Raw genomic sequence first — 27,512 nt, forward strand, 5'->3', positions numbered from 1 at the left:
CTTTATCGTTAAGTGGACCAACCCTTTCCCTGGTTACCCTCCTGCTCCTAATATATATATGAAATGCCTTGAGATTCTCCTTGATGCGACTCGTCAAGAATATTTCGTGGCCCCTTTTAGCCCTCCTAATCACTTGTTCAAGTTCTTTTCTACTGTCTTTAATTCCTCCCTTGGTTGAGTTCAGTTTCCTAAACCGGTCATGTGCGTCCTTTTTCTTTTTGACTAAATTTTCCGTTTCTGTTGTCATTCAGCATTCCTGAATCTTGCCATCCTTAACTTTCACGTTCATAAGAACATGCTGGTCATGAACTCTGATCATCTGACCTTTCAAAGATTCCCACATTTCAAATGTGGATTTACCTGCAAGTAGCTGTCCCCAGTAATTTCTCCATCATATTGTTTTAATTAGCCTTCCTCGAATTTCGCACTTTCACCCAAGGACTAGTCTTACCCTTATCCGTGACTATCTTAAACTTACAAAACTATGATCACTGCTCCTAAAATGCTCCCCTACTGAAACTACTGTCACCTGGCCAGACTCATTCCCCAATATAAGGTTGAGTATGGCCTCTTCACTAGTTGACTATCTACATATTGTTTGAAGAAACCTTCCTGGATACACCTAATGATGCCTGCCCTACCTAAATCTCTCACACTAAAGGAATCCCAGTCAATATTGGGGAAGTAAAATCATCCACTACCAAAACCCTGTTGTCTTTTCATGGTCTGCTTACATATCTGGTCCACTGTCTGCCAATGGCTATTAGAAGGCCCATAGTGATAGTGATTTCACTTTTCTTATTCTTATATTCTACCCATATGACCTTGCTAAATGACCCCTCTATGGTGTCCTCTCTTAGTGCATTCGTGACATTCTCTTCAATCAATAATACAACTCTCCCACCCATTTGCAGCCCTCTCTATCACCTGAAACAACTAAACATGGGAACATTGAGCTTCCAGTCCTGCCCTTCTCTCAACCAAATTTCTGTAATGGCTATAACATCATAGTTCCATGTACTAATCCAGGCTCTATGCTCATCTGCCTTGCCTGTTATGCTCCTTGCAGTAAAATAAGTACACTTCAGACCACCACCAGTCCTGCTGTGTTCATGGTGGCTCTGTGGTTAGTGCTGTTGCCTCACAGTGCTAAGGAGCTGAGTTCAATCCTCAGCCTTAGATGACTGTCAGTGTGGAGTTTGCACATTCTTCCTATATCTGTGTGGATTTCCTCCCATAGTCCAAAAATGTGCAGGTTAGGTAATTGTCTAACAAGGTTAGGTGAATTGGCTGCGCTAAATTGCCCGTAGTGTCCAGGGATGTTTAAGTTAGGTGGATTAGCCATGGGAAATATGGGGTTTCAGGAACTGGGTGGGTCCGACTGGGATGCTCTTTGGAGAGTCAGAGTCTGAAGAGCATCCCACACAGACCCATACCCCTACCCTATCCCTGTAACCCTGCATTTTCCATGACTAATGCATCAAATCTCCATGTCCCTGAAGACTATGGGTAATTTAGCATGGCTAATTCACCATTTCAGGACTTGAGTTACTTGAGTACTGCTGAAACTGCACCCATCAAAGCAAATGGAGAGTATGTGATTGAACCCTTAACTTGTGCCTTCTAGATGATGGACAGCAGGAATTGGGGAATCAACATGAAAGTTACTCAACACAAATTGTAAGTATGGTGCCAATCAATTAGGCTGCTTAGTCCTGAATGGTGTCAAATTTCTTGAGTCTTGTTGACACTGCACTCCTCTGGACAAGTGGGGAGTAACATTCCTGATTTGTGCTTTGTAGATAGTGCTTAGCTTTGGGGAGTCAGGAGAGGAGTTGTTGCAGGATTCCTAGCCCCTGACCTGCTCTTCCAGCTATGTATTGTTATGACTAATCCAGGTCTATTTATGGTCGATAGTGATCTCCCAGACTGTTAATATTAGAACATAGAACAATACAGCGCAGAACAGGCCCTTCGGCCCTCGATGTTGCGCCGACCTGTGAACTATTCTTAGCTCATCCCCCTACACTATCCCATCATCATCCATGTGCTTATCCAAGGATTGTTTAAATCTCCCTAATGTGGCTGAGTTAACTACATTGGCAGGTAGGGCATTCCACGCCCTTACCACGCGCTGAGTGAAGAACCTGCCTCTGACATCTGTCTTAAATCTATCACCCCTCAATTTATAGTTATGCCCCCTCGTACCAGCTGACGTCATCATCCTTGGGGATTCAGGGATGGTCATGCCCTTTGATTGTCAAAAGGGGTATGTTTAGATTTTCTTGTGTGAGGTAGTCATTGCCTGACCTTTGTTCCTTTGTTATTTCTCACTTTTCATTGCAAACCTGGTGATTGTCCAGGTCTAGCTGGATATGGGCATGGACTGCTTCAGTTTCTGAGAACTCACTCTGAGGAATTCTCCAATGGGGCAAGATTGAGTAGACAAGGCACATATGCCCTCAAATGAAAAAAAGAGAGGGAGGTGATTCAATTGAAACACAACAAACAATCTTAAAGGGCTTGACAAAGTAAATGCTGAGAAAATATTTCCCTGGCTGGATATCTAAAACATAGAATCTCAGTCACACAATATGGACTTGGGACTGTTGAGAGGCAAAATCTCTTCACTCATAGGTTTGTAAATCTTTGGAATTCTCTGCCCAGAATGCTCCATGATTGAGTCTATTCAAAGCAGAGCTTGATAGACTTTTAGACACAAAAGCAATTAAGGAATCTGGGGATAACATGTGAAAGTGGAGTTTGGGGAGCAGGCTTGAGGGGCCAAATGGCCTACTTCAGTTCCTATTTCTCAAGTTTGTACATATCAAGTTTATCTTGAATGAGTTTCTATTTAGGAAGCAAAACCTACAAACGTCCTCAAACTTACTTCACAAGGTGACAACCGGACCATGTTACGGTAGAGATTCAACATGACATCAATCCCTCAAGCACAGTTTGAATTGCCTTTGACAACAGATATTTGAAATTGGCACAGCATTTCGTGAGATCTGAGACACTGATGTCCATCGTGCAAGTCAGTGTCCGATGCCAATTTTGTGCCTCTGATTCTTGAGGCTTTTCTGACACGGTTCCTCGAGCTAACTAAAGCGGTTTCAACCCCTGTTTTTTAGAACATACCACATTTTATTTTTCCAGCTGCCAGCTATTTATGAATCTCCCTCACCTCCTTTCACCCAATCCAACAAAACAACATATCTCTACCAATCAACTACGATCAGGTAGTAGAAATGCTTTGACATGTTCACTTGCACCATTTTGTACTTGGGGGGCTGGTGTATGTACAATGAAGAATGTCATTCAAATAGTGCTAGAACCGCAGTCATGTGGAGCGCTTCAGCTTCTTCTCCTTTGAGCAGAGAAGGTGAAGTGCAGTTTTTGACAGAGATCTTCCAACATGATTGACTGTAGTCGAGTAAGTACGAAGTGACAGAAGGACCCATGTTTAAACGGATTTTCAAAAGAATGAATCAGATGCACCATGCTCCAAATTTATTATGCAGAAATTTGTACTCATCTGGAATACACTGCAGGCAAGGATGGAGGCTGGCAAGACTGAATTCAATAGTGATTCGCAAAGGGAGCTGGATATATATATTGAAAAGGAAATAATTTGTAGGTCCACAGGGAAAGAATGCCGAATATGAAACAGCCAGATAGTTTTAGCAGAGAACCCTGTGTGACTGCAACGTGTGAAATCATAGAATCGCAACAGTGTGCAACCATGCCATTTGGCCCATCGAGTCCACACCTACCCTCATCCAGGAAGAGCATCTCAGCCAGGCCCACACCCCTACCCTATTCCCATACCCCTGCATTGAGCAGAGCCAATCCACCTAACCTGCATATCTTTGGACTGTGGGAGGACATTTGAGCAAACCCACACAGACACATGGAGAATGTGCAAACTCCACACAGTCTGGCACCTGAGGCTGGAATTGAACCCCAGTCCTTGGTGCTGTGAGGCAGCAGTGCTAACCATTGAGCCATCTCTGAAATGACTTTATTGCATCAAATCATAGAATCCTTACATTATGGAAACAGGCCATTTGGTCCAACAAATCCACACTGATCTTCCAAAGAGTATCCTTCCCCAACTCTTTCTCCTACCCTCAGGACATGAGCACTGATACCTTGCAGGGTTGTGTGTCTGGAGTAGATTTCAGAGATGAGGAGGGTGAGATCATGCAGAGATTTCACATAGAGGAAATTATGACACGGTGGCTCAGCGGTTAGGACTGTTGCCTCACAGCATCAGAGACCAAGATTCGATTCCAGTTTGGGGCCACTGTCTGTGTGGAGTTTGCACGTTCTCCCTGTGTCTGTGTGGGTTCCCTCTCACAATCCAAAGATGTGCAAGTCAGGTGAATTGGTCATGCTAAATTGCCCATAATGTTAGGTGCATTAGTCAGAGGGAAATGGGTCTGGGTGGGCTACTCTTCAGAGGGTTGGTGTGGACTGGTTGGGCCAAAGGGCCTGTTTTCATGCTGTCGGGAATCTCATAATTTAAAATGAAGATATTGTTTAGTAATGTAACTCAGTCACATGATGACTAAATGGGACTTGGTGTGATGTTGGAGTTAGACAGTATCATTTCGGATGTGATGAAGTGTGAGGATGATTGATGTCCAACATTAGAATAGTCAAATCTAGAGCTAATAAAGGAGGAGATGGTCAACAGTGATGTACAAGGGCAAAGGCTGAACGGGATAAGAATATGAGAACTAGGAGCAGGAGGAGGCCATTCAGTCCCTCGAGCCTGCTCCGTCATTTAATACGATCACGGCTGATCTTTTCTGAGCCTCAATTCCACATTCCTGTCTGCACTCCATAGCCATTCAACTCATTGCTAATTGAAAACCTGTCTATCTCCTCCTTAAAGCTATTCAAAGTCTCAACATCCACCACACTCTGGGGGAGTGAATTCTGGAGATTCACAAGAGAAATAATTTCTCTTCATCTCTGTTTTAAATCTGCTATCCCTTATCCCAAGACTATAATCTCTCATTCGAGCTTGCCCCACAAGAGGGAACATTCTCTCTCCATCTACTTTGTCAAACCCCTTCAGCAACTTATAGACCTCAATTAGGTCTGCTCTCATTCTTCTAAACTCTAAAGAGTTTATACCTAAACTTTTTTTAAAAATTTATTTGATGTGCATGACACTGGCAAGACCAACATTTCTTGACCATCTCTAATTATCTTGAAGGCAGTTAAGAGTCAACCACATTGCTGTGGTTCTGGAATCACACATAGGCTAGACCTGGTAAGGATGGCAGATTTCCTTCCCAAAAGGATATTAGTGAACCAGATAGGTTTTTCCTGACAATTGACTCATACCTACTGAATTTTATTGAGGTCAAATTCCACCACCTACCTTCGTGAGATTCAAACCTAGGTTTCCAGAACATTAGCTCAGTCTCTGAATTAAGAGCCCAGTGATAAAGCCATTAGGCCAGCACCTCCTCATGTACTGGCAACTGTTTGGTAGACACTCCAATTTCTTTCCATCATTTGCTTAACCAGGATACTCTCTTACTGCCTACCATTGGTCTATGTTGGATGGACATACTGGTTGATATTCAATCTATTTCACCACATTATGAACACACCTCCCTTAGTCATAACATCTTGGAGTGGGACTTGAATCTGCAGTGTCTAACTCAAAGATAACCCTAGCACTGCAGGACTTCCCAAATGCCAAAAGAAATATCAACCACCAAAATCGAACATCTTGCAAATTCCCCTGAGTTGCTACATTTCCTGCTTTGCAGGTATTTTGTCTGGCTCAAAGCATACTGAAAGAAACCTTCAGTCCATTTTTCTGAGTGATTTGATAGCACTGGATTTACATTGTACAGATTTGTGCACTTGACATGCCATCGAAAAACATGGATGAATTGCCCGGACACCGGTGATCTAAATTACTGTTGATGATCTGAATTAGAAGCTGTTCACCCATGTAGTGAAATCCCAGACATTTACTTGACCCTATATTCATCAGTCTGATGGACCAAACAATGAGGGGCTGGCTGTCTTGTAACACGATTCTCCCTGCTGTGAAGGTCAGGAGCTGAAAACCACTGAATGATCGAATAGTTACAACATAGCAAGAAGGGCATTCATTCAATTGTATCTGTGCCAGCTGTCTGCAATCTGTCAGTCCCTCTTTCCAGATTCCCCCTCTCTCAGCCCCACTGACTTGCAAATATTTCCTTTTTGTGTGTTCTTAGAATTGCCACAGTGTGGAAACAGGCCATTCAGCCCATCGAGTCTGCACCAATCCTCTGAGAAGGTGTAGGCAGGCCTATCCCTGTAGCCCCACATTTCCTATAGCTAATCCATCTAGCCTGCACATCCTGCACACTATGGGGCAATTTTGTATGACCAGCTCACCTAACCTGCACATCTTACGACCATGGGAGGAAATAAGAGCCCACAGAGGAGACCCATGCATTCACAGGGAGCTTGTGCAAACTCCACACAGGCAGTCGCCCAATGCTGGAATCGAACCTGTGTCCCTGGTGCTGTGAGGCAGCAGTACTAACCACTGAGTGTGCTTATCCAACTCCCTTTGAAAAGTCAGGATTGAATGTGTTTCCACTAGAATCAATGACAGTATCCTCCAGATGCCAATCGCTTGCTGCTTATGAAAGCTGCCCCTCCTGTCATTGTCAGCTGTTCTGTCGTTCACTTCATATCAATGGCCATTGGTTGGAGACACCATTGTTTCACTCAGAAAGTCAGCTGACCCATTGAGAGATTTTGTCAGGAAAGACACAGGGACGAAGACAAGGCATTGGAGGAAAGGCAGGAATCTCCAAACATCTCAAACTAAAAATAAAGCGCTGCTTGAATTCTGGAATCAAAACAGAGAGTGCAGGAGAAACTTGGCAGCATCTGTAGACAGAGAAACAGAGTTAATGTTTCAAGTCCCAAATTACTCTTCTTCACAACTCTTCTGAAGAGAAATTATGTTGGGCTCGAAATGTTAACTCTGACGCTGCCAAACCTGTTGAGTTTTTACCTTTTTTTTCCCTTTATTAAAATCCTAAACACCTCATTTACCCAACCCTTCAAGCACATCTGCTGTGCATGTGGTAGACTTAGCAGATCATGCTTTGGATTTACCAGCCATCTCAGAACCCATTGGACTGGAGTGGAAGCACATCATCCTTATTCCAATAGACTACCTCAGAAGAGAAAGGACGATGACTCATTTCATTCACAAATCACAGAGTCAAATGAGCTCTGAGGCTGAAAATACACTGATCAGGAAAATTCTCCTGATCTCACTGCAAAGGAAAATCTTCCCCCCTCGCTGTCCTTTATGATATGTATCCATCATAGTATTGGGCGCACCTTGTTTTGTGACCTTTCTGCACATCAAACAAAGTCAATACACATGCTTAAGAAGAGCACAAGTGATTTGACTCCTCGGGCAAAGTGTGGCTGATGTATCCCATTCTGTTACAACAGAAGTGAACTCACTGCTTTCAAAAAGAATGTTGCAAATAAGAAACAAGATCATTCTGTCCTTTCAACTGTATATTTATTTCTTGTTCATTTAGAAAGCAATGGTATTGAGAAATGAATCTGTAAGCATATCTGCTGTGTGTGTGATAGACTTAGCAGATCATGCTTTGGATTTACCAACCATCTCAGAACTCATTATTTTAATTCCACTCAAATGTCACTGTTTGAATGATGGAATGACCGGACTGGGTATGACATTCAATGTGACCTGCTCAATATCCTGTCAGAGTGAATCGCCTGTCCTTTGTAGAAATTGTCCATCCTCAATACCACAAACAGTGCACTTAGAGAATCTTTAATGTAGTAAAGCTATCTACAGATGATTCTCAAGAGCAGATGTGATTCACAAGGACATATGTATTCAAAAGAAGAAGACACTTGAAGAAGAGTTATACGAGACCTGAAATGTTAAATCTGCTTCAGTCTCCACAGAACAAATGAGAGAAAAACCACAGCAGGAGCTGAACTGAGAGGAATTCAGTGCTTACTGCCTCATTAACTAAAGCTATAAGACACCAATAATGGAGCAAAGAGTGAAGGTTGCCGAATGAGCCAGAAGTAGAAAATCACCAGTATCTGGGAAATCATGTCTCACAAACTTCATTGAGTTTTTCAAGGAAGTAACAAAGAGGATTGATGAGGGCAGAGCAGTAGATGCAATCTATATGGAATTCAGTAAGGTGTTTGACAAGGTTCCCCATGCGAGACTGGTGAACAAGGTTAGATCTCACGGAATACAGGGAGAACTAGCCATTTGGATACAGAACTGGCTCAAAGGTAGAAGACAGAGAGTGGTGATGGCGGATTGTTTTTCAGGCTGGAAGCCTGTGACCAGTGGACTGCCATAAGGATCGGTGCTGGGTCCACTATTTCTTGTGATTTACATAAATGATTTGGATGTGAGCATAAAAGGTACAGTTAGTAAGTTTGCAGATGACAGCAAAATTGGAGGTGTAGTGGACAGCGAAGAGGGTTACCTCAGATTACAAAATGATCTTGATCAGATGGGCTAATGGGCTGAGAAGTGAGGTTCTCAGATGGAGTTTAATTCAGATAAATGCGAGGTGCTGCATTTAGGGAAAGCAAATCTTAGCAGGACTTATACACTTAATGGTAAGGTCCTAGGGAGTGTTGCTGATCAAAGAGACCTTGTAGTGCAGGTTCATAGCTCCTTGAAAGTGGAGTCACAGATAGATAGGATAGTGAAGAAGGCATTTGGTATGCTCTCCTTTCTTGGTCAGAGTATTGAATACATAGTAGGGAGATCATGTTGCAGCTGTACAGGACATTGGTTAGGCCTTCCTATCTGGTCTCCTTCCTATTGGAAAGATGTTGTGAAACCTGAAAGGGTTCAGAAAAGATTTACAAGGATGTTGCCAGGGTTGGAGGATTTGAGCTATAGGGAGAGGCTGAACAGGCTGGGGCTGTTTTCCTTGGAGCGTTGGAGGCTGCGAGGTGACCTTATAGAAGTTTAGAAAATTATGAGGGGCATGGATATGGTAAATAGGCAAAGTCTTTTCCCTGGGGTCAGGGAGTCCAGAACTAGAGGGTAAGAGGGCAAAGATATAAAAGAGACCTAAGGGACAACTTTTTCACACAGAGGGTGGTACCTATATGGAATGAGCTGCCAGAGGAAGTGGTGGACCCTGGTACAACTGCAACATTTAAGAAGCATTTGATGGGTATATGAATAGGAAGGGTTTGGAGGGGTATGGATCAGGTGCTGGCAGGTGGGACTAGATTGGGTTGGCATATCTGTTCGGCATGGACGGGTTGGACCGATGGGTCTGCTTCCGTGCTATTCTTGTCTATGACCCTGTCCGAGGAGTTGAGGCAGGGATGAGCAAAGCTATGGAATGATTGAGAATGGGGGGAAAAATTTTAAAATCATGATGTTTGTTGGACTGAGAGCTGATGTATGACAATGAGTGCAGAACAAATGTTATGATTTGTCAATGCCGGTGTTGGACTGGGGTGTACAAAGTTAAAAAATCACCTGATAAAGGTGCAGCACTCCAAGAGCCAATGCTTCCAAATAACCTGTTGGACTATAACCTGGTGTTGTGTGATTTTTAACTTAGAACAAATGTTGGACAGGACTTTTTTTTATTCTCTCAAGGGATGGCACTGCTGTCTCACAGTGCCAGGGACCTGGGTTAAATTCCAGTCTTGGGTGACTGTCTGTGTGGAGTTTGCATGTTCTTTCCCATGTGGGTTTCCTCTAAGTGCTCCTGTTTCCTCCCACAGTCCAAACATGTGCAGACTAAGTGAATTGGCCATGCTTAAATTGCCCATAGTGTCCGGGGTGTCCAGTCTACGTGGATTAGCCATGGGAGAAGCAGGGGTGGGGTGAGTGAGCCTTGGAGGGTTGTTGTAGACTCAAAGGCCTCCTTCCACACTGTAGGGATTTTGTAATCATGGCTAGCTGGACCAGCATTAATTGCTTGTCCCTGTTTGTCCTTGAGAAGGTGGTGGTGAGATGAGATGCCTTCTTCAACAATTGCTCAACATTTGGCGTAAGTACACTCACAATGTCATCAGGGAGAGAATTCCAGGATTTAGACTCAGTGACAGTGCAGGAACTGTGATATATTTTCAAGTCAAGGTGGTGAGTGAGCTGGAGGGGAACTCCTTCCCATGTACGGTATTTGTTGCCCTTGTCTGAATCAATGGTCATGATTGTTGGTTTTGAAGATGTTGTTGAAGGATCTTTGGTGAATTTCAGCAGCACATCTTGTAGATAGTGAACACTGCTGTTACTGAGGATCGATGGTGGAGAGAATGATTGATTATGGGTGTGATGCCAATCAAGGAGGCAGTTTGACCTGGATGGTGCCAAGCTTCTTGTGCATTGTTGGAGTTGCACCCATCCAGGTAAGTGGGGAGTATTCCATCAGACTGCTGACTGTGCCTCATCGATGGAGAACAGGCATTCGGAAGTGAGGAAGTGATTTACTCACTGGGGAATTATTAGCCTCTGATCTACTCTTGCAATCACAAAATTCATACAAGACACTCTAACCATAAGATAAAGGAACAGAAATAAGCCTTTCAGTTCACTGAGTCTGTACTGCCATGGCTGATATATTCTCAACCCTATTCTCCTGCCTTCTCCCCTATAATCTGTGATCCTCTTAATAATCAAGAACCTGTCTCTCTGTCTATCTCCTTCTATATTCTCAATGGCTTGGTCTCCACAGCAATCTGTGGCAATAAGTTCCACAGAGTAACTACCCTTTGGCTGAAGACATTTCTCCACATCTCAATTTGAAAGGGTCATCCCTTCACATTGAGTCTGTACCCTTGTGTCCTAGAATGTTCTAATAGTGGAAAGATCTTCTCCATGTCCATTCTGTCCAGGCCTCTCAGTATTCTTCAAGTTTCAAACAGATCCTCCTCTTCCTTCTCAACTCCATTGAGTGTAGCATCAGAGACCTCAACTGCATCTTGTATAACAAGCCATTCATTCTCAGGAGCATTCTTGTCAACCTCCTTTGAACCCTTCCAAGGCCGGCACATCCTTCCTTACATATGTGGCCCAAAATTACTCAGAATATTCTAAATGTCGTCTGACCAGAACCTGCCTTTGTATTCTTGCCTTTTTGGAATGAATGCCAACACTGTATTTGCCTTCCTAACTGCCAACTGAACCTGAATGTTAACCTGAAGACAATCATGAACTGGGACTCCACATCCCTTTGTGCTTCATACATCCAAAGCCTTTCTCCATTGAGAACGGCACGGTGGCACAGTGGTTAGCCAGAGACCCAGGTTCAATTCCTGCCTCAGGCGACTCTCTGTGTGGAGTTTGCACATTCTGCGTGGGTTTCCTCCGGGTACTCCGGTTTCCTCCCACAGTCCAAAGATGTGCAGGTCAGGTGAATTGGCCATGCTAAATTGCCTGTAGTGTTAGGTAAGGGGTAGATGTAGATGTAGGGATATGGGTGGGTTGCGCTTCGGCGGGGCAATGTGGACTTGTTGGGCCGAAGGGCCTGTTTCCACACTGGAAGTAATCTAATCTAATCTATGCCCCTATTCTCCATGAAAAGTGCATAACCTCACACTTTTCCACATTGTATTCCATTTATCACTACTTTGCCCATTCTCCTGGCCTGTCCAAGTCCTTCTGTAGCCACTCTGCTTCCTCAACACTAGCTGCCCTTTCACATTTTTCTATGTCATCTGAAAACTTAGCAAGAACACCCTCAGTTACTTCATAGAGTCTATTAATGCATAATGTGAATAGTTGTGGTCCCAACACTGACCCCTGCAGAACTCCACTAGTCACTGACTGCGATCCTGAAACAACCCCTTTATGCCCACTCTCTGCTTTCGGTCAGTCAGCCAATCCTCTATCCGTACTTGTACCTTGCCCTTAGCACCACAGGCTTATTTAGCAGCCTCCTGTGTGGCACCTTGTCAAAGGCCTACTGGAAATCTAAATAGATCACATCCACTGACTCTTCTTTGTCTCACATGTTTGTTACCTCCTGAAGAAATTCCAACAGATTTGTCAGGCATAATGTCTCCTTGACAAGCCATGCTGACTCAATTCTACATTGCCAGGCAGTTCCAAGAATTCCGCTATCTTATTCTTAATGATGGACTCTAAAATTTTGCCAATGACAAAGGTCAGGCTGACTGGCCTATAGTTCCTGTCTTCTGTCTCCTTCCCTTCTTAAATAGGGGTGTAGGGGTGTTACCGTTTCCATTTTCCAGTCCTCTAGGACCTCCCCCTGAGTCCAGGGATTCATGAAATCTCATGACCAATGCCTCCACAATCTCCTCAGCTATCTCTCTCAGAACTCGGGGGTCTACATTATCTGATTCAGATTTATTTATCCACCTTAAGACCTTTTAGCTTCCCAGCACTTTCCCCTTGGTGATGGCCATGACACTCACCTCTGCCCTCTGACTCCCTTGATGTTCTGGTGTGCTGTTGGTGTCTTCCACTGTGAAAACTGATGCAAAACACCGATTCAGTTCCTCCACCATCTCTTTGTTCCTCATTACTACTTCTCCAGCATCTTTTCCAAATGGTACAATGTCTACTCTTCTTTCTCTCTTACCTATGAGATATCTAAAACAGATCTTGCAATCTTCCTTTTTATTTCTAGTTCAGTTCAGTTTCTGGTCAATGTAAACTCCAAATGTATCAATACCTGGGGATTCAGTGATGGTGAATCCGTCAAAGAGTGATGATTAGAGTCTTCCTTGTCGGAGAAGTTTATTATCTGATACTTGTGTGGCAAAAATGCTACTTTCATCTTGTCAATCAAATCAGGAAATTGTCGATGTGTTTCTGTGTATAAATGTGAGTTGTTTCAGTACCTGATGAGTAATATGGTCTGAAACGTGCAATCATCAGCAACATTTCCACTTCTCACCTAATGCTGAAAAGAGTGTAATTGATAAAACAATTGATGATGATTGGGCTTCAGACACAATCCTGAGGAACACTTACATTGACGGCCTTTACCTAATAATCACCAAGAGATTTTCTTGCTGTTGTTTGACCTGACACTGTGAGATTTCAATATTAAGGACTCACTGGACAATTCTCTCCCACCTGTATACCACTGTGCCACCTCCTCTGCTGGGTCTGTCCTATAAGAATAACGATGGTGTTATCTGGGACTTTGTGTGTCAGATATGATTCTGTCAGGACTATTATTTGAATGGTCAACTCTTCCAATGTTTATACAATTTTGGAGCACTTTACAAGGCTGTGTTTATCATTGATATTTCCAGTGCTTTGGTCAATGCCATCTGACTCCTTTTTTGTGGCTTTCTAAATGTTGAAATGGTAATCATGGGGGATTTCAGTATGCAGGTGGACTGGGAAAATCAGTTTGGTAGTGGATTGCAAGAAAAGGAATTTGTGGAATGTCTACAAGATGGTTTTTTGGAGCAGCTTGTAGTGGAGCCCATTAGGGAACAGGCAATACTGGATTAAGTGTTGTGCAATGAGGCAAACTTGATAAGGGAACTTAAGGTGAAAGAACCCATAGGAGGCAGTGATCAAATTATGCTTGAATTTACTCTGCAATTTGAGAGGAAGAAGATAGAATCAGACGTAATAGCATTACAGCTGAATAAGGGCAACTACAGAGTCATGAGGGAGGAGCTGGGCAGAATTGACTGGGAGAGGAGTCTAGCAGGAAAGACAGTGGAACAGCAATGGCAGGAGTTTTTGGGAATAATTCAGGAGACACAGCAGAGATTCATCCTGAGGAAAAACAAGCATGATCCAGGGAGGAAGAGGCAACCATGGCAAACTAGGGAAGTCAGGACAGAATAAAAGCAAAAGGGAAAGAATACTAAGTAGCGAAGAACATTGGGGAACCAGAGGATTGGGAAACTTACAAAGACCAACAGAGGGCAGAAAAAAAAGAAATAAGAAGGGAGAAGTTTAAATATGAGGGTAAGCTGGCCAGTAATCTGAAGGAAGACTGTAAGAGTTCCTTTAGATATATAAAAGGCAAAATAGAAGCAAAAATGGACATTGGGTCGCTAGAAAATGAAGCTGGAGAGATAGGAGTGGGGAACAAGGAAATGTCTGAGGAACTGAAATTACTTCACATCAGTCTTCACAGTGGAAGACATGAATAATATCCCAAAAAATCAACAGAGTGAGGGGGCAGAGCTAAGTTGGTGGCCATCACCAAGGAGAAGATGCTAGATAAACTGATTGGCCTGAAGGTGGACGTAACCTGGACCAGATGGACTACACACCAGAGTTCTAAGGGGGATAGCTGAAGAGATCAGGGAGGCGTTAGTGGTGATCTTTCAGGAATTGTTAGAATCAGGGAGGGTCCAAGAGAACTGGAAAATCATAAACCCCTGTTTAAAAAGGGAGTTAGGCAAAAGATGGAAAATTACAGACTGATTCGCCTAACCTCGGTTGTGGGTAACATCCTGGAATCCATTGTGAAGGATGAAGTTTCTGAATTCTTGGAAATATATGGTAAAATAGGGCAAAGTCAGCATGGTTTCAAGAAGGGGAGGTCATGCCTAACAAATCTGTTAGAATTCCTTATGGCTGTGACAGAGTCTTGGATATCATAGGGGGAGGAATGGTTATTGGATGTTCCAGGGTTTAGGTGTTTCAAAATGAATAGTGGGCGAGTCAAAAGAGGCAGAGGAGAGACATTGCTAATCAGGGATAGTATCACACCTGCAAAAGGGAGATTATTGAGGAGGGTTTATCGACTAAGTCAGTATGGGTGGAAGTCAGAAACAGGACAGGAGCAGTCACTTAATTGGGAGTTTTCTAAAGGTCCCCAACATCAACAGAGACACAGAAGAGCAGATTGGGAGGCAGATTTTGGAAAGGTGCAGAAGTAATAAATAGATTTGTTGTCGAGGGTGCCTTTAATTTCCCTAATATTTTTTTGGAACTTCGTTAATTGAAATAAATTGGATGGCGCAGTTTTGTCAGGTGTTTCCAGGAAGGGTTCCTGATGCAACTTGTCGATTGGCTGACGAGAGAGGAGGCCATATTGGATTTGGTGCTTGACAATGAACCAGACCAGGCGTCAGATTTCTCAGTGGGAGAGCAGTTCGGTGATCGTGATCATAACTCCCAGACCTTTACTAGACTCATGGAGAAAGATAGGAGCAGACAGTATGGGAAAGTATTTAATTGGGGGAGGGGAAATTACAATGCTATTAGGCTAGAACTGGGGCACTGAAATTGGGAAGAGATGTTCTCAGGGAAATGCACAGCAGAAATGTGGAGGTTATTTAGGGAGCATTTGCTGATAGTGCTGGCAGGTTTGTCCCACTGAGGCAAGGAAGGGATGGTAGATTGAAAGAATCTTGGGTGACAAGGGACATGAAGCGGTAAAAACAATGACTGCAGATGCTGAAAACCAAATACTGGATTAGTGGTGCTGGAAGAGCACAGCAGTTCAGGCAGCATCCAACGAGCAGCGAAATCGATGTTTCGGATAAAAGCCCTTCATCAGGAATAAAGGCAGTGAGCCTGAAGCGTGCAGAGATAAGCTAGAGGAGGGTGGGGGTGGGGAAGGAGTAGCATAGAGTACAATGGGTGAGTGGGGGAGGAGATGAAGGTGATAGGTCAAGGAGGAGAGGGTGGAGTGGATAGGTGGAAAAGACGATAGGCAGGTCGGACAAGTCCGGACAAGTCAAGGAGACAGTGCTGAGCTGGAAGTTTGAAACTAGGATGAGGTGGGGGAAGGGGAAATGAGGAAGCTGTTGAAGTCCACATTGATGCCCTGGGGTTGAAGTGTTCCGAGGCAGAAGATGAGGCGTTCTTCCTCCAGGTGTCTGGTGGTGAGGGAGCAGCGGTGAAGGAGGCCCAGGACCTCCATGTCCTCGGCAGAGTGGGAGGGGGAGTTGGAATGTTGGGCCACAGGGCGGTTTGGTTGATTGGTGCGGGTGTCTCGGAGATGTTCCCTAAAGCGCTCTGCTAGGAGGCGCCCAGTCTCCCCAATGTAGAGGAGACCACATCGGGAGCAACGGATACAATAAATGGTATTAGTGGATGTGCAGGTAAAACTTTGATGGATGTGGAAGGCTCCTTTAGGGCCTTGGATAGAGGTGAGGGAGGAGGTGTGGGCACAGGTTTTACAGTTCAGGGGACATGGAGCATCTAGTTTAGAGGAAGAAGGAAGCTTACTTAAGGTTAAAGCGACAAGGACCAGGCAGGACTTTAGAGGGGTACAAGGTAGCCAGGAAGTAACTGAAGAGTTGACTTAGGAGAGTCAAAAGTGGGCATGATAAAGCTGGGTAATCCAAGATGGAGGACAGGAAAAACTTCTGGCTGCAAAAGCTGCTCCTTTTTTTGAGGTATTTTAGGTGTTGGAGGTGATTTCCTCGGATTCCAGGAGCAGCAATTACTGTTTTATATGCTGTTGCATTGTATTGGAATTTTGGAAAAAAAAGTCAAAACAACAGCAGTTTTAAAAGGGAGAAGAGCAGACAAAGGAAGCACATGGTGAGGTCAGTGCAGGAGAGAGAGAGAGTGAGAGAGAGAGAGAGAGAGAGAACCTGCACAGATACTGCCTTTGCTGTTTGAATTCATGTATGGCTGGACATCGGAGTGCATCTGGGAAAATTAACAAACAGTGAAATTCACAACTAATATTGGAGGAACTGTTGGGTGAAGTTCACAGCACAGAATCAGATAAGTTAATTGTTTTAAGTCTGTCCAAGAGAAAGGCTGCAACAGTGAGTAGAGTGGGTTCTTTCTTGATTATCTGTTTTTGGAGATGTCTCTTGATTTAACTTAAAATATAAGCCATAGCTATTAATTTAACATTGAGCAGTGTTTGTAGAGAAATAAGTAAGTGTTATTTTCTGGGTCTGTAAATTGTGAAGAAGCAAAAATGGCCTTTGCAGTGATATGTACTTCTTGACAGATGTGGGAGTTTAAAGAGAGTTTAAAGGTTACTGCGGATTATATCTGGCATAAATGCTGTTGGATGCGAATCTTATCCGATTGAGTGGATCGGTTGGAGGGACAGATAGAAGCGATGATGAATTTGCAACAGTAACAGTATGTGATGGATGGCAGTTATAGGAAGGGGGGAAAGTCTCAGATACAGTCACATAGATGAGTGAACTCCAGGAAGGGTGAGAGAGGTTGGCACCTAGGGCAGGAGTCTTTTGTGGATATACCCATTTCAAACAGATATGCTGTTTTGGAAAAAGTAGCAGGTGATGGATTCTCAGGAGAACATAGCACGAACAGCCAAGTTTCTGGTATTGAGACTGGCTCGAATGCAATGAGGAGTACGTCGGCTTCCAAGAGATCAATTGTGTTAGGGGATTCTGTAGTCCGAGGTACAGATAGACGTTTCTGTGGCCAGCAGAGAAAAAGCAGAAATGTGTGTTGTTTCCCTGATGCCAGGATCAAGGATGTCTCAGAGAGGGTGTAGAATGTTCTCACGGGGGAGATGGGCCAGCAGGAGGTCATTGTCCACATTGGAACCAACGACATTGGAAGAGAAAATGTTGAGACTCTGAAGGGAGATTACAGAGAGTTAGGCAGAAATTTAAAAAGGAGGTCCTCAGGGGTAGTAATATCTGGATTACTCCCAGTGCTACGAGCTAGTGAGGACAGGAATAGGAGGATAGAGCAGATGAATGCATGGCTGAGGAGCTGGTATATGGGAGAAGGATTCACATTTTTTGATAATTGGAATCTCCTTTTGGGTAGAAGTTACCTGTACAAGGAGGACGGATTGCACCTAAATTGGAAGGGGACTAATATACTGGCAGGGACATTTGCGAGAACTGCTTGGGAGGATTTAAACTCGTAAGGTGGGGGGGTGGGGTGGGACCCAGGGAGATAGTGAGGAAAGAGTGAGACGGGTACAGCTGAGAACAGAAGTGAGTCAAACAGTCAGGGCAGGCAGGGAACAAGGTAGAACTTATAAATTAAACTGCATTTATTTCAATGCAAGGGGCCTAACAGGGAAGGCAGATGAACTCAGGGCATGGTTAGGAACATGGGACAGGGATATCATAGCAATTACGGAAACATGGCTCAGAGATGGGCAGGACTGGCAGATTAATGTTCCAGGATACAAATGCTACAGGAAGGATAGAAAGGGAGGCAAATGAGGAGGGGGAGTGGCATTTTTGAAAAGGGATAGCATTACAGCTGTGCTGAGGGAGGATATTCCCGGAAATACATCCAGGGAAGTTATTTGGGTGGAACTGAGAAGTAAGAAAGGGATAATCACCTTATTGGGATTGTATTATAGACCCCCCAATAGTCAGAGGGAAATTGAGAAACAAACTTGTAAGGAGATCTCAGCTATCTGTAAGAATAATAGGGTAGTTATGGTAGGGGATTTTAACTTTCCAAACATCGACCGGGACTGCCATAGTGTTAAAGGTTTAGATGGAGAGGAATTTCTTAAGTCTATACAAGACAATTTTCTGATTCAATATGTGGATGTACCTACTAGAGAAGGTGCAAAACTTGACCTACTCTTTGGAAATAAGGCAGGGCAGGTGACTGAGGTGTCAGTGGGGGAGCACTTTGGGGCCAGCGACCATAATTCTATTCGTTTTAAAATCGTGATGGAAAAAGATAGACCAGATCTAAAAGTTGAAGTCCTAAATTGGAGAAAGGCCAATTTTTAGGTAAGAACTTTTGAAAGCTGTTTGGGGGCAGATGTTCGCAGGTAAAGGGACGGCTGGAAAATGGGATGCCTTCAGAAATGAGATAACAAGAATCCAGAGAAAGTATATTCCTGTCAGGGTGAAAGGAAAGGCTGGTAGGTGTAGGGAATGCTGGATGACTAAAGAAATTGAGGGTTTGGTTAAGAAAAAGAAGGAGGCATATGTTAGGATCGAGTGAATCCTTAGAAGAGTATGAGGAAAGTAGGAGTATACTTAAGAGGGAAATCAGGAGGGCAAAATGGGGACATGAGATAGCTTTGGCAAATAGAATTAAGGAGAATCCAAAGGGGTTTTACAAATATATTAAGGACAAAATGGTAACTAGGGAGAGAATAGGGTGCCTCAAAGATCAGCAAGGAGCCTTTGTGTGGGGCCACAGAAAATAGGGGAGATATTAAATGAATATTTTGCATTAGTATTTACTGTGGAAAAGGATATGGAAGATATAGACTGTAGGGAAATAGATGGTGACATCTTGCAAAATGTCCAGATTACAGAGGAAGAAGTGCTGGATGTCTTGAAACAGTTAAAAGTGGATAAATCCCCAGGAAATCAGGTGTACTCAAGAACTCTATGGGAAGCTAGAGAAGTGATTGCTGGGCCTCTTGCTGAGATATTTGTATCATCGATAGTCACAGGTGAGGTGCCGGAAGACTGGAGGTTGGCAAACATGGTGCCACTGTTTAAGAAGGGTGGTAAGGACAAGCCAGGGAACTATAGACCGGTGGGCCAGATCTCGGTGGTGGGCAAGTTTTTGGAGGGAATCCTGAGGGACAGGATGTACATGCATTTGGAAAGGCAAGGACTAATTCGGGATAGTCAACATGGCTTTGTGCATGGGAAATCATGTCTCACAAACTTGATTGAGTTTTTTGAAGAAGTAATAAAGAAGATTGATGAGGGCAGAGCAGTAGATGTGATTGATATGGACTCCAGTAAGGCGTTCGACAAGGTTCCCCATGGGAGGCTGATAAGTAAGGATAGATCTCACGGAATACAGGGCAAACTAGCCATTTGGATACAGAACTGGCTCAAAGGTAGAAGACAGAGGGTGGTGGTGGAGGGTTGTTTTTCAGATTGGAGGCCTGTGACCAGTGGAGTTACACAAGGATCGGTGCTGGGCCCTCTACTTTTTGTCATTTACATAAATGATTTGGATGAGAGCATAAGAGGTACAGTTAATAAATTTGCAGATGACACCAAAATTGGAGGTGTAGTGGACAGCGAAGAGGGTTACCTCAGATTACAACTGGATATTGATCAGATGGGCCAATGGGCTAAGAAGAGGCAGATGGAGTTTAATTCAGATAAATGCGAGGTGCTGCATTTAGGGAAAGCAAATCTTAGCAGGACTTATATACTTAATGGTAAGGTCCTAGGGAGTGTTGCTGAACAAAGAGACCTTGGAGTGCAGGTTCATAGCTCCTTGAAAGTGGAGTCGCAGGTAGATAGGATAGTGAAGAAGGCGTTTGGTATGCTTTCCTTTATTGGTCAGAGTATTGAGTACAGGAGTTGGGAGGTCATGTTGCGGCTGTTCAGGACATTGGTTAGGCCACTGTTGGAATATTGCGTGCAATTCTGGTCTCCTTCCTAACGGAAAGATGTTGTGAAACTTGAAAGAGTTCAGAAAAGATTTACAAGGATGTTGCCAGGGTTGCAGGATCTGAGTTACAGGGAGATGCTGAACAGGCTGGGGCTGTTTTCCCTGGAGCGTTGGAGGCTGAGGGGTGACCTAATAGAGGCTTATAAAATCATGAGGGGCATGGATATGATAAATAGACAAAGTCTTTTCCCTGGGGTCGGGGAATCCAGAACTAGAGAGCATAGGTTTGGGGTGAGAGGGCAAAGACATAAAAGAGACCAAAAGGGCAAATTTTTCATGCAGAGGGTGGTATGTGTATGGAATGAACTGCCAGAGGATGTGGTGGAGGCTGGTACAATTGCAACATTTAAGCAGCATTTGGATGGGTATATGAATAGGAAGGGTTTGGAGGGTTTGCTGGCAGGTGGGACTAGATTGGGATGGGATATCTGGTCGGCATGGAGGGTTATACCGAAGGGTCTGTTTCCATGCTGTACCTCTCTATGACTCTATGACTCTTTAGTGGGTAAGATTAAGGAAAACCTAAAGGCATTCTGCATTTATGTGAGGAACAAGAGAATGGTTACAGTGAGGGGAGGGCTGATCAGGGATAGTGGAGGGAGCTTGTGCCTGGAGTCGGAGGAGGTAGAGGAGGGTCTTAATGAATATTTTGCTTCAGTATTCACTACTGAGAGGGACCTTGACATTTCCAAGGGCAGTGTGAAATAGACTGACATGCTCAAACAAATTGATGTTAGGAAGGAGGATGTGCTGGAAATTTGAAAAATGTAAGAACAGATACGTTCCCTGAACCAGATGGGATAAATCCTAGGTTTGTACATGAAGTGATGGAAGAGATTGCTGTGCCTTTAGCAATGATCTTTGCATCCTCACTGTCCACTCGAGTAATACCAGATGAATGATGGGTGGCGAATGTTATTCCCTTGTTCAAGAAAGGGAATAGGGACAATCCTCGGAATTACAGACCAGTGAGTCTTCCATCAGCAGTGGGAAAATTATTGGAGAGTATTCTGAGATACAGGATTTATGATTACTTGGAAAACTATAGTTTGATTAGAGATCGTCAGCATGGCTTTGTGAGGGGCAGGTCGTGCCTCACAAATCTTATTGAATTCTTTGAGGATGTGACAAAACATATTGATAAAGGTAGAGCAGTGGATGTGGTGTACATGGATTTTAGCAAGGTGTTTGATAATGTTCCCCGTGGTAGGGTCTTTCAGAAAGTAAGGAATCATGGGAAACTGGGAAATGTGACTGCCTGGATATAGAATTGGCTGGCTTATGGAAAACAGAGGATGGTGGTGTATGGAAAGTGTATGGTCTGGAGCTCGGTGATCAGTAGTGTTCTTCAGAGATTCGTTTTTGGACTACTGTTCTTTATGATTTTTATAATTGACTTGGATGAGGAAGTAGAAGAGTGAGTTAGTAAGTTTGCTAAAGACATGAAGGTTGGTGGAGCTATAGATAGTGTGGAGGGCTATTGGAGATTGCAACAGGACATTGACAAGATACAGAACTGGGCTGATTAGTGGCAGATAGAGATCAACCTCGAAAAGTGTGAAGTCATTCACTTTGGAAGGTTGAACTTAAATGTAGAATACAGGGTTAAAGGCAGGATTCTTGTGAGTGTGGAGGAACACAGAAAGCTTGGGGTCCATATCCATAGATCTTCTAAGTTGCCACCTAAGTTGATAGAGTTTAGGGTGTAGGTTTGCTCGCTGTGCTGTAGGTTTGATATCCAGATGCTTCATTACCTGGCTAGGTAACATCATCAGTGGCGAACTCCAAGTGAACACACAGATGAAAAAAAACCACCATTTCGACTGGGACAACACATCTATCCTGGGACAGGCTAAGCAAAGACATGCCAGAGAATTCCTAGAGGCCTGGCACTCCAACTACAACGGCATAAACAAGCACATAGATCTAGATGCCATCTATCAACCCCTCAAAAAATGAACAGGAAATGACATCACCACAAACCCCAGGAACCCCATCCAGGACAAACATATAAATAGAAAGCAGGAGACAACAGCTTTGCTTCACTTGGAGGTGACCAATCCTCTGTGATTCATGCTCAAGGACACACAGGTCCCTTTGCATAGCAGTGTGCTGCAACTCTTTACCATTCAAGTAATGATCTTTTGCACTGTTGCTTCTACCAAAATGGATGACTTTTACTAACATTGTCTTCCATCTGCCAGATCTTTGCCCACTCACTTCAAGTATCTACGTTCCTCTGCATGCTTTACACTCATCTTGGTGTCATCTGCAAACTTTGACACACTACACATGGTCCCAAACTCCAAATCATCAATATAAATTGTAAATAATTACGGTTACAACACTGATCCCTGAGGCGCACCATTCGTTACTGATTGCCACTTACCTTCCTGTGTGTCCTTCCAAATAGTCTGATACCCCTGGGTATTTAGCTCTCAGTTGTGACCATCCTGTAACCATGTCTCTGTAAGGGCTACCAAATCATATTCATTTGTGATGATTTGTGCCGTTAGCTCACTGACCTTGTTATGAATAATATGAGCATTCACATAAAGTACCCTTATGCTAGCTTTCTTCATCTCATGATTTCAAACATCTCTCATAATGTCTCCTGAGTTAACCTTCCTTTTTACTTCTATCATAGATTGCTTTGATCTTAAACCCTCCTGCAAACATACAAACCTGCTGCTTACCATTGTACTTTCTATTGTTTTCCCTTTCCCTTCCACCCGACTCACAAGTTTAAACTCCGAGTGACACCCTATTTATCCTTTTCACTAGAACTTTGGTTTCAGATCGGTTGAGGGGGAGACCATCCCATCGGTACAGATCATTCGGTTCCAAAACTGATACCAATGCCCCATGAAATGAAACCCCTCTTTCCCGCAGCACTCCCTTAACAACATGTTTACTTCCCCAATTTTCTTGTCCCTAAGCCAATTTGCACGTGGCTAGGGCAGTAATCTGGAGATTATTACCTTTGAGGACCTGTTCCTTAATTTCGTTCGCAGTGCTCGATAATCTCCAAACAGGTTCTCCATCCTACCCTTGCTATGTTGTTTGTCTCAACATGGATCACAACAACTGGATCCTCCCCCTCCCACTCCAATATCCTTTCAAGCCGGTCAGAGATGCCCTGTACCCTGGCACCGGGCAGGCAACACACTATGCGGGACTCCTGATCTGGCTCAAGCTAACATGACCCCCTAACTACAGAATCCCCTATAACAACTACTTGTCTTTTTGCTTCCCCCTCTTGAATGGCCTTCTGCAGCATGGTGCTGTGGTCAGCTGGCTCATCCTGTCCAGAGCCCTTTTCCTCATCCACACAGGGAGAAAGCATCTCATACCTGTTGGATAAGGTCAAGAGCTGAGGTTCCTTCATTCCTGAAGTCAGGATTCTCCTAACTGCTTCATTTGCAATCACACCCTGTTGTCCCTGATCACTAACTGAATCTGAATTACTTACTCCACCAGCCTCCTGAAAAGAGGCATCCGGGTAACTCTCCCCATCCTGGATGTGCTGCAGTTTTGACATTCAGATTCCAGCTCATCAGCTCTGAGCTGGAGTTCCTCCAGCAACCAACACTCGTTGCAGATGTGGTCAGTGCAGTTAACAGTGGGAACAGCCAGCTCCCACATCATACAGCTACATCACCTGCCTAACCAATTACTTTGTTAATTTATTTAAACTTATGAGTTAATTAATTTCTAATACTTTTCTGCTATACTGTTTTTCAAATAATAGATAAATGAGGAAAGAAAAAAGGATTTTTTTACCAGTCTCATGATAAAAAAGAAGTGGAAAACCCTTACCTTATGAACACATGATAGTCCTTATCAGCTGTGATTGAATGGCAGGACAGACTCAATGGGCTGAATGGCCAAATTTCTGCTCCTATGTCTTTATAGTTTAATGATACAACTGAGTGACATACTGTGCCTTTCAGAGAACAGTCAATAACCAATCAGTGGGACTGGTGTTGAATGTCATGCAGACAGAATTCAGGATGAAAGTTTTCTTTCTGTAATGAATTATGGAATTTTTATCACATTCAATAATGATCATCATTTGACTTTTAATCTCAAAATTTTTTTAAAGTTTAATTCAAATTTTACCATTTATCATGGCAGGAATTGAACCAAGATCCCCAGGACATTACCACACTTGCCCACCAACAATACCACTCCACCATTATCCTTCCCATACAAAGGAAAGGTGACTCAGTCCACTCTATTAACAGCTGGGCAGTTCAGTTGAATATTTTTCTTCCTATGTACCTTCTCCCTCTTTTCACAACCTGACACTGAAATGAAAACAAACTAGCACTTTTTATAACTGTAAGGGATTTCAAACAAACTAATATAGAAATTGCTGAAGAAACTCAGCAGGTATGGCAGCATCTGTGGGGAGAAAGCAGAGTTAACATTTTGAATCCAGTAACCCTTCTTCATGCATTCAAAAGTGCCTTAAAGCAATGAGTTACTTTTGAAGGGAGGTTACTATTGCAATGGAGAAGATGTGGCAGGCAATATATGAACAGCAAGATCCCACAGAGACAAATAAGATCAACGATCAGAAGAATAAGTGTCCACAGAAGAGAGGAACTGAACAAGGAATGATTTTCTTCCTACTTACTTTTTCAAACCATGTTACTCTCAAATAATGGTCGAACATTAAGTGTTCCAAAGGATCTCAAAATTCTCACTGATTGTCAAAATATTCCTTGCCTGTTGTCTTTGCAAACCTTCCAAACAGATTCAGGTTCAGTGACACTAGTGACAAGCCTAATGCAAAGTAGTTTGGATATAATCCCCTCATTTTCACAGAACATATTGATGGATTCCATTCATGCAGAGTATAAAGTGTTCAGATCCAAGGAATGGCCTTGGGGTCGGTATTTTGTGACGGTGAGGAGCTAAAGAATCTCTGGTTTGATTTCAGCAGCGAATTGCTTTTGCAGTCAGTTTACGCAGCAACACTGACTTCGAGATAGTCCACAGGACATGTCACAAAGGCAACAAGCGTGGAAGCCTTTTGTGGATGGTGGACTCCAGTCAACCAAGACTGCCATGTGTTTGACAGGGAATTGACATTGGTGTCCTAATAACTTGCTTTCAGGATAAAGTGAGAAAAGAAGTGTAATGGAGTCATAATGAAATCAGTGACATCAATAACTGCTGAAGGTCAATGTACAGCATAAATGGGGAAGTAATTTTAAAAGTGCAGTGTTTCCAACCCATGTGGCACATGTGTTGCAATCTGTTTCCACCCTCTGCATTTCCTAGCGTCTATCGGCCTTGCAAGTACAGCTTGGCACCATCTAAGACACATTATTTAATGAACTTCCTAACAGTCAGATCAGAACAACAAAGCATATTAGAGCTGAGGCAATCAAGGACAACCTCATAGGCATCTTAACAATTACAAAAGGGCTTCTTATGATCAGGAAAGGATGGTTCAAGGAGACTCAATAGTAACTTTGAACGGTGAAATTGAATGAAGGGGTATGATACTGCAGGAAAAGAGCAGTGGGGGAAGAGGCTAATTAGGTAACTCAAGGAGCTGTCACAGGCATGATAAGCTGTATGGTTGTGCTGTATCACTCAGTGATTTGAGAGATCAAATTGTTAAAGGTAATTCTCATTTGTGGAATCAAAGCTGTAAATATAGGATCAGTACACAAAGGTATAAATATAGGATCAGTACTAAAAGCATTGTAGCCATCATTGTTAACATTTTCTTTGTCCGTTTGGTATTCATTTTTGTCTGACCACGTTTCTACAAAGTGCCTTGGGACATTTCTGCATTAGGCAAGCTGTATGAATGTAAGCTATTGTTGATGATAAAGCAAAGGCTTACAGCAACTACAGACACATCAGTTCATTCTCCAGTGACAATCTTCTCAAATACCCATTCGGTTACTTGAATTATATCCAGAATGCATTAACCAATAGGTCTAACCGAGAATGTGCATTCATTTACGGACCTTTCACATCATCGCGGTGTACAAGTGATTCTTTTCTACAGTCAAATAATCGATTTCGCATTATAGTTTTACAGATGCTTTCATCAGGCAGCTGGTGCACAGCAAGATCCCACTTGTGATAATGATATAAAGGACAAAAGAAAAGTCTATTTTCGCAATGCCTATTGTGGGATAAATATCAGTCAGGAGGCAAGCCCCCCTTGCTTACCCATCCAGTAGTGCCATGGTATAGACCACTTTCTCCAGCCAGAGAAATGAAACATCTTTATATTCTTTCAACGGATTTAGGTGGTAGCAGAGGCATTTTCAAAAAGTGCAAATAATTGAATGCCTCGCCAGGCCATTCAGAGTTTAAGAAGTCAATACATCAGTAGGTCTGCTGACACATGAAGAGCAAACTTCATTCCCTGGAGGAAGTAGGTGAACCAAGTAACAATCAATGATTCATAGCCAGTGTAATGTTGAATTTTTAGTTCAAGATTCTGTAAATTGAATCCTTGCTCTTGTGGTCAGATTTGAACCCTTGCCCCCAAGGCCATTAATCGAGGATCTGGATTACTAGTGCACTGACATAACCACCCCCTTCCCCGTTGAAAGGCTGCACCGCCGGCAAAGCTGAGTTCACTCAAATATCAATCTAGATAATATTCCATAACTCCAGAGGGTAGATTGAACCCACCACTTCTGCCTCAGAGTACTACCCACTTAGCCAGGCCTGACAATTTGGCTGCTTTGCTGCTACTGAAGCAAGCTAATGAAGAAAGTAAACTTGGTGGAAGATGCTGCAGAGATCAGAAACTAGTAATTGATGCAGATTTGAATTTGCTGCTCAGAGTTTGCTCAGACACTGTATGGCTTTTTTTTCCTTGGCAGCTGTCCCGTCCCGACCATACGGATTGAGAGTCCTTGCCGTATCGCAGACAATTGCAAGAATCTCCTTCACCAAGCCAGATTCACATGGCGGGGTCCCAATTCATCACTACCAAGTGGAAGTCAATGAAGCAGATTCAGGCGATTGGAAAACAGTGAATTCCAATGGGAGTCAAAGTAAGTGACTGGAATAGAGTGCGCGGGATTGTATCAGAGTCAAACAAAAGCTGGTTTCAGCAGCAACAGGATTTGAGTTGATTGGCAAAAAAAAACAGAGGCAAGATGAGAATTACTTTTGATGTGTAGTGAGTTGTTATTGTTCTGGAATG

The 27,512-nt window shown here is 43.3% G+C and overlaps 1 protein-coding gene across 2 annotated transcripts in view; it reads left to right on the forward strand.

Moving 5' to 3' along the window:
- Positions 1-27,512, forward strand: part of LOC140486503 (neural cell adhesion molecule 2-like) — a 1,585,952-nt gene that overhangs the window by 1,257,831 nt on the left and 300,609 nt on the right. For both annotated transcript variants that reach the window (XM_072585745.1, XM_072585744.1), the window contains exon 12: positions 27,187-27,360. In XM_072585745.1, coding sequence (XP_072441846.1) covers positions 27,187-27,360 — 174 coding nt within the window. The remainder of the gene's footprint in view (positions 1-27,186; positions 27,361-27,512) is intronic.

The sequence above is a fragment of the Chiloscyllium punctatum genome, chromosome 15 (assembly GCF_047496795.1).
Source record: "Chiloscyllium punctatum isolate Juve2018m chromosome 15, sChiPun1.3, whole genome shotgun sequence".
In the NCBI taxonomy this organism is placed as follows: Eukaryota; Metazoa; Chordata; class Chondrichthyes; order Orectolobiformes; family Hemiscylliidae; genus Chiloscyllium; species Chiloscyllium punctatum.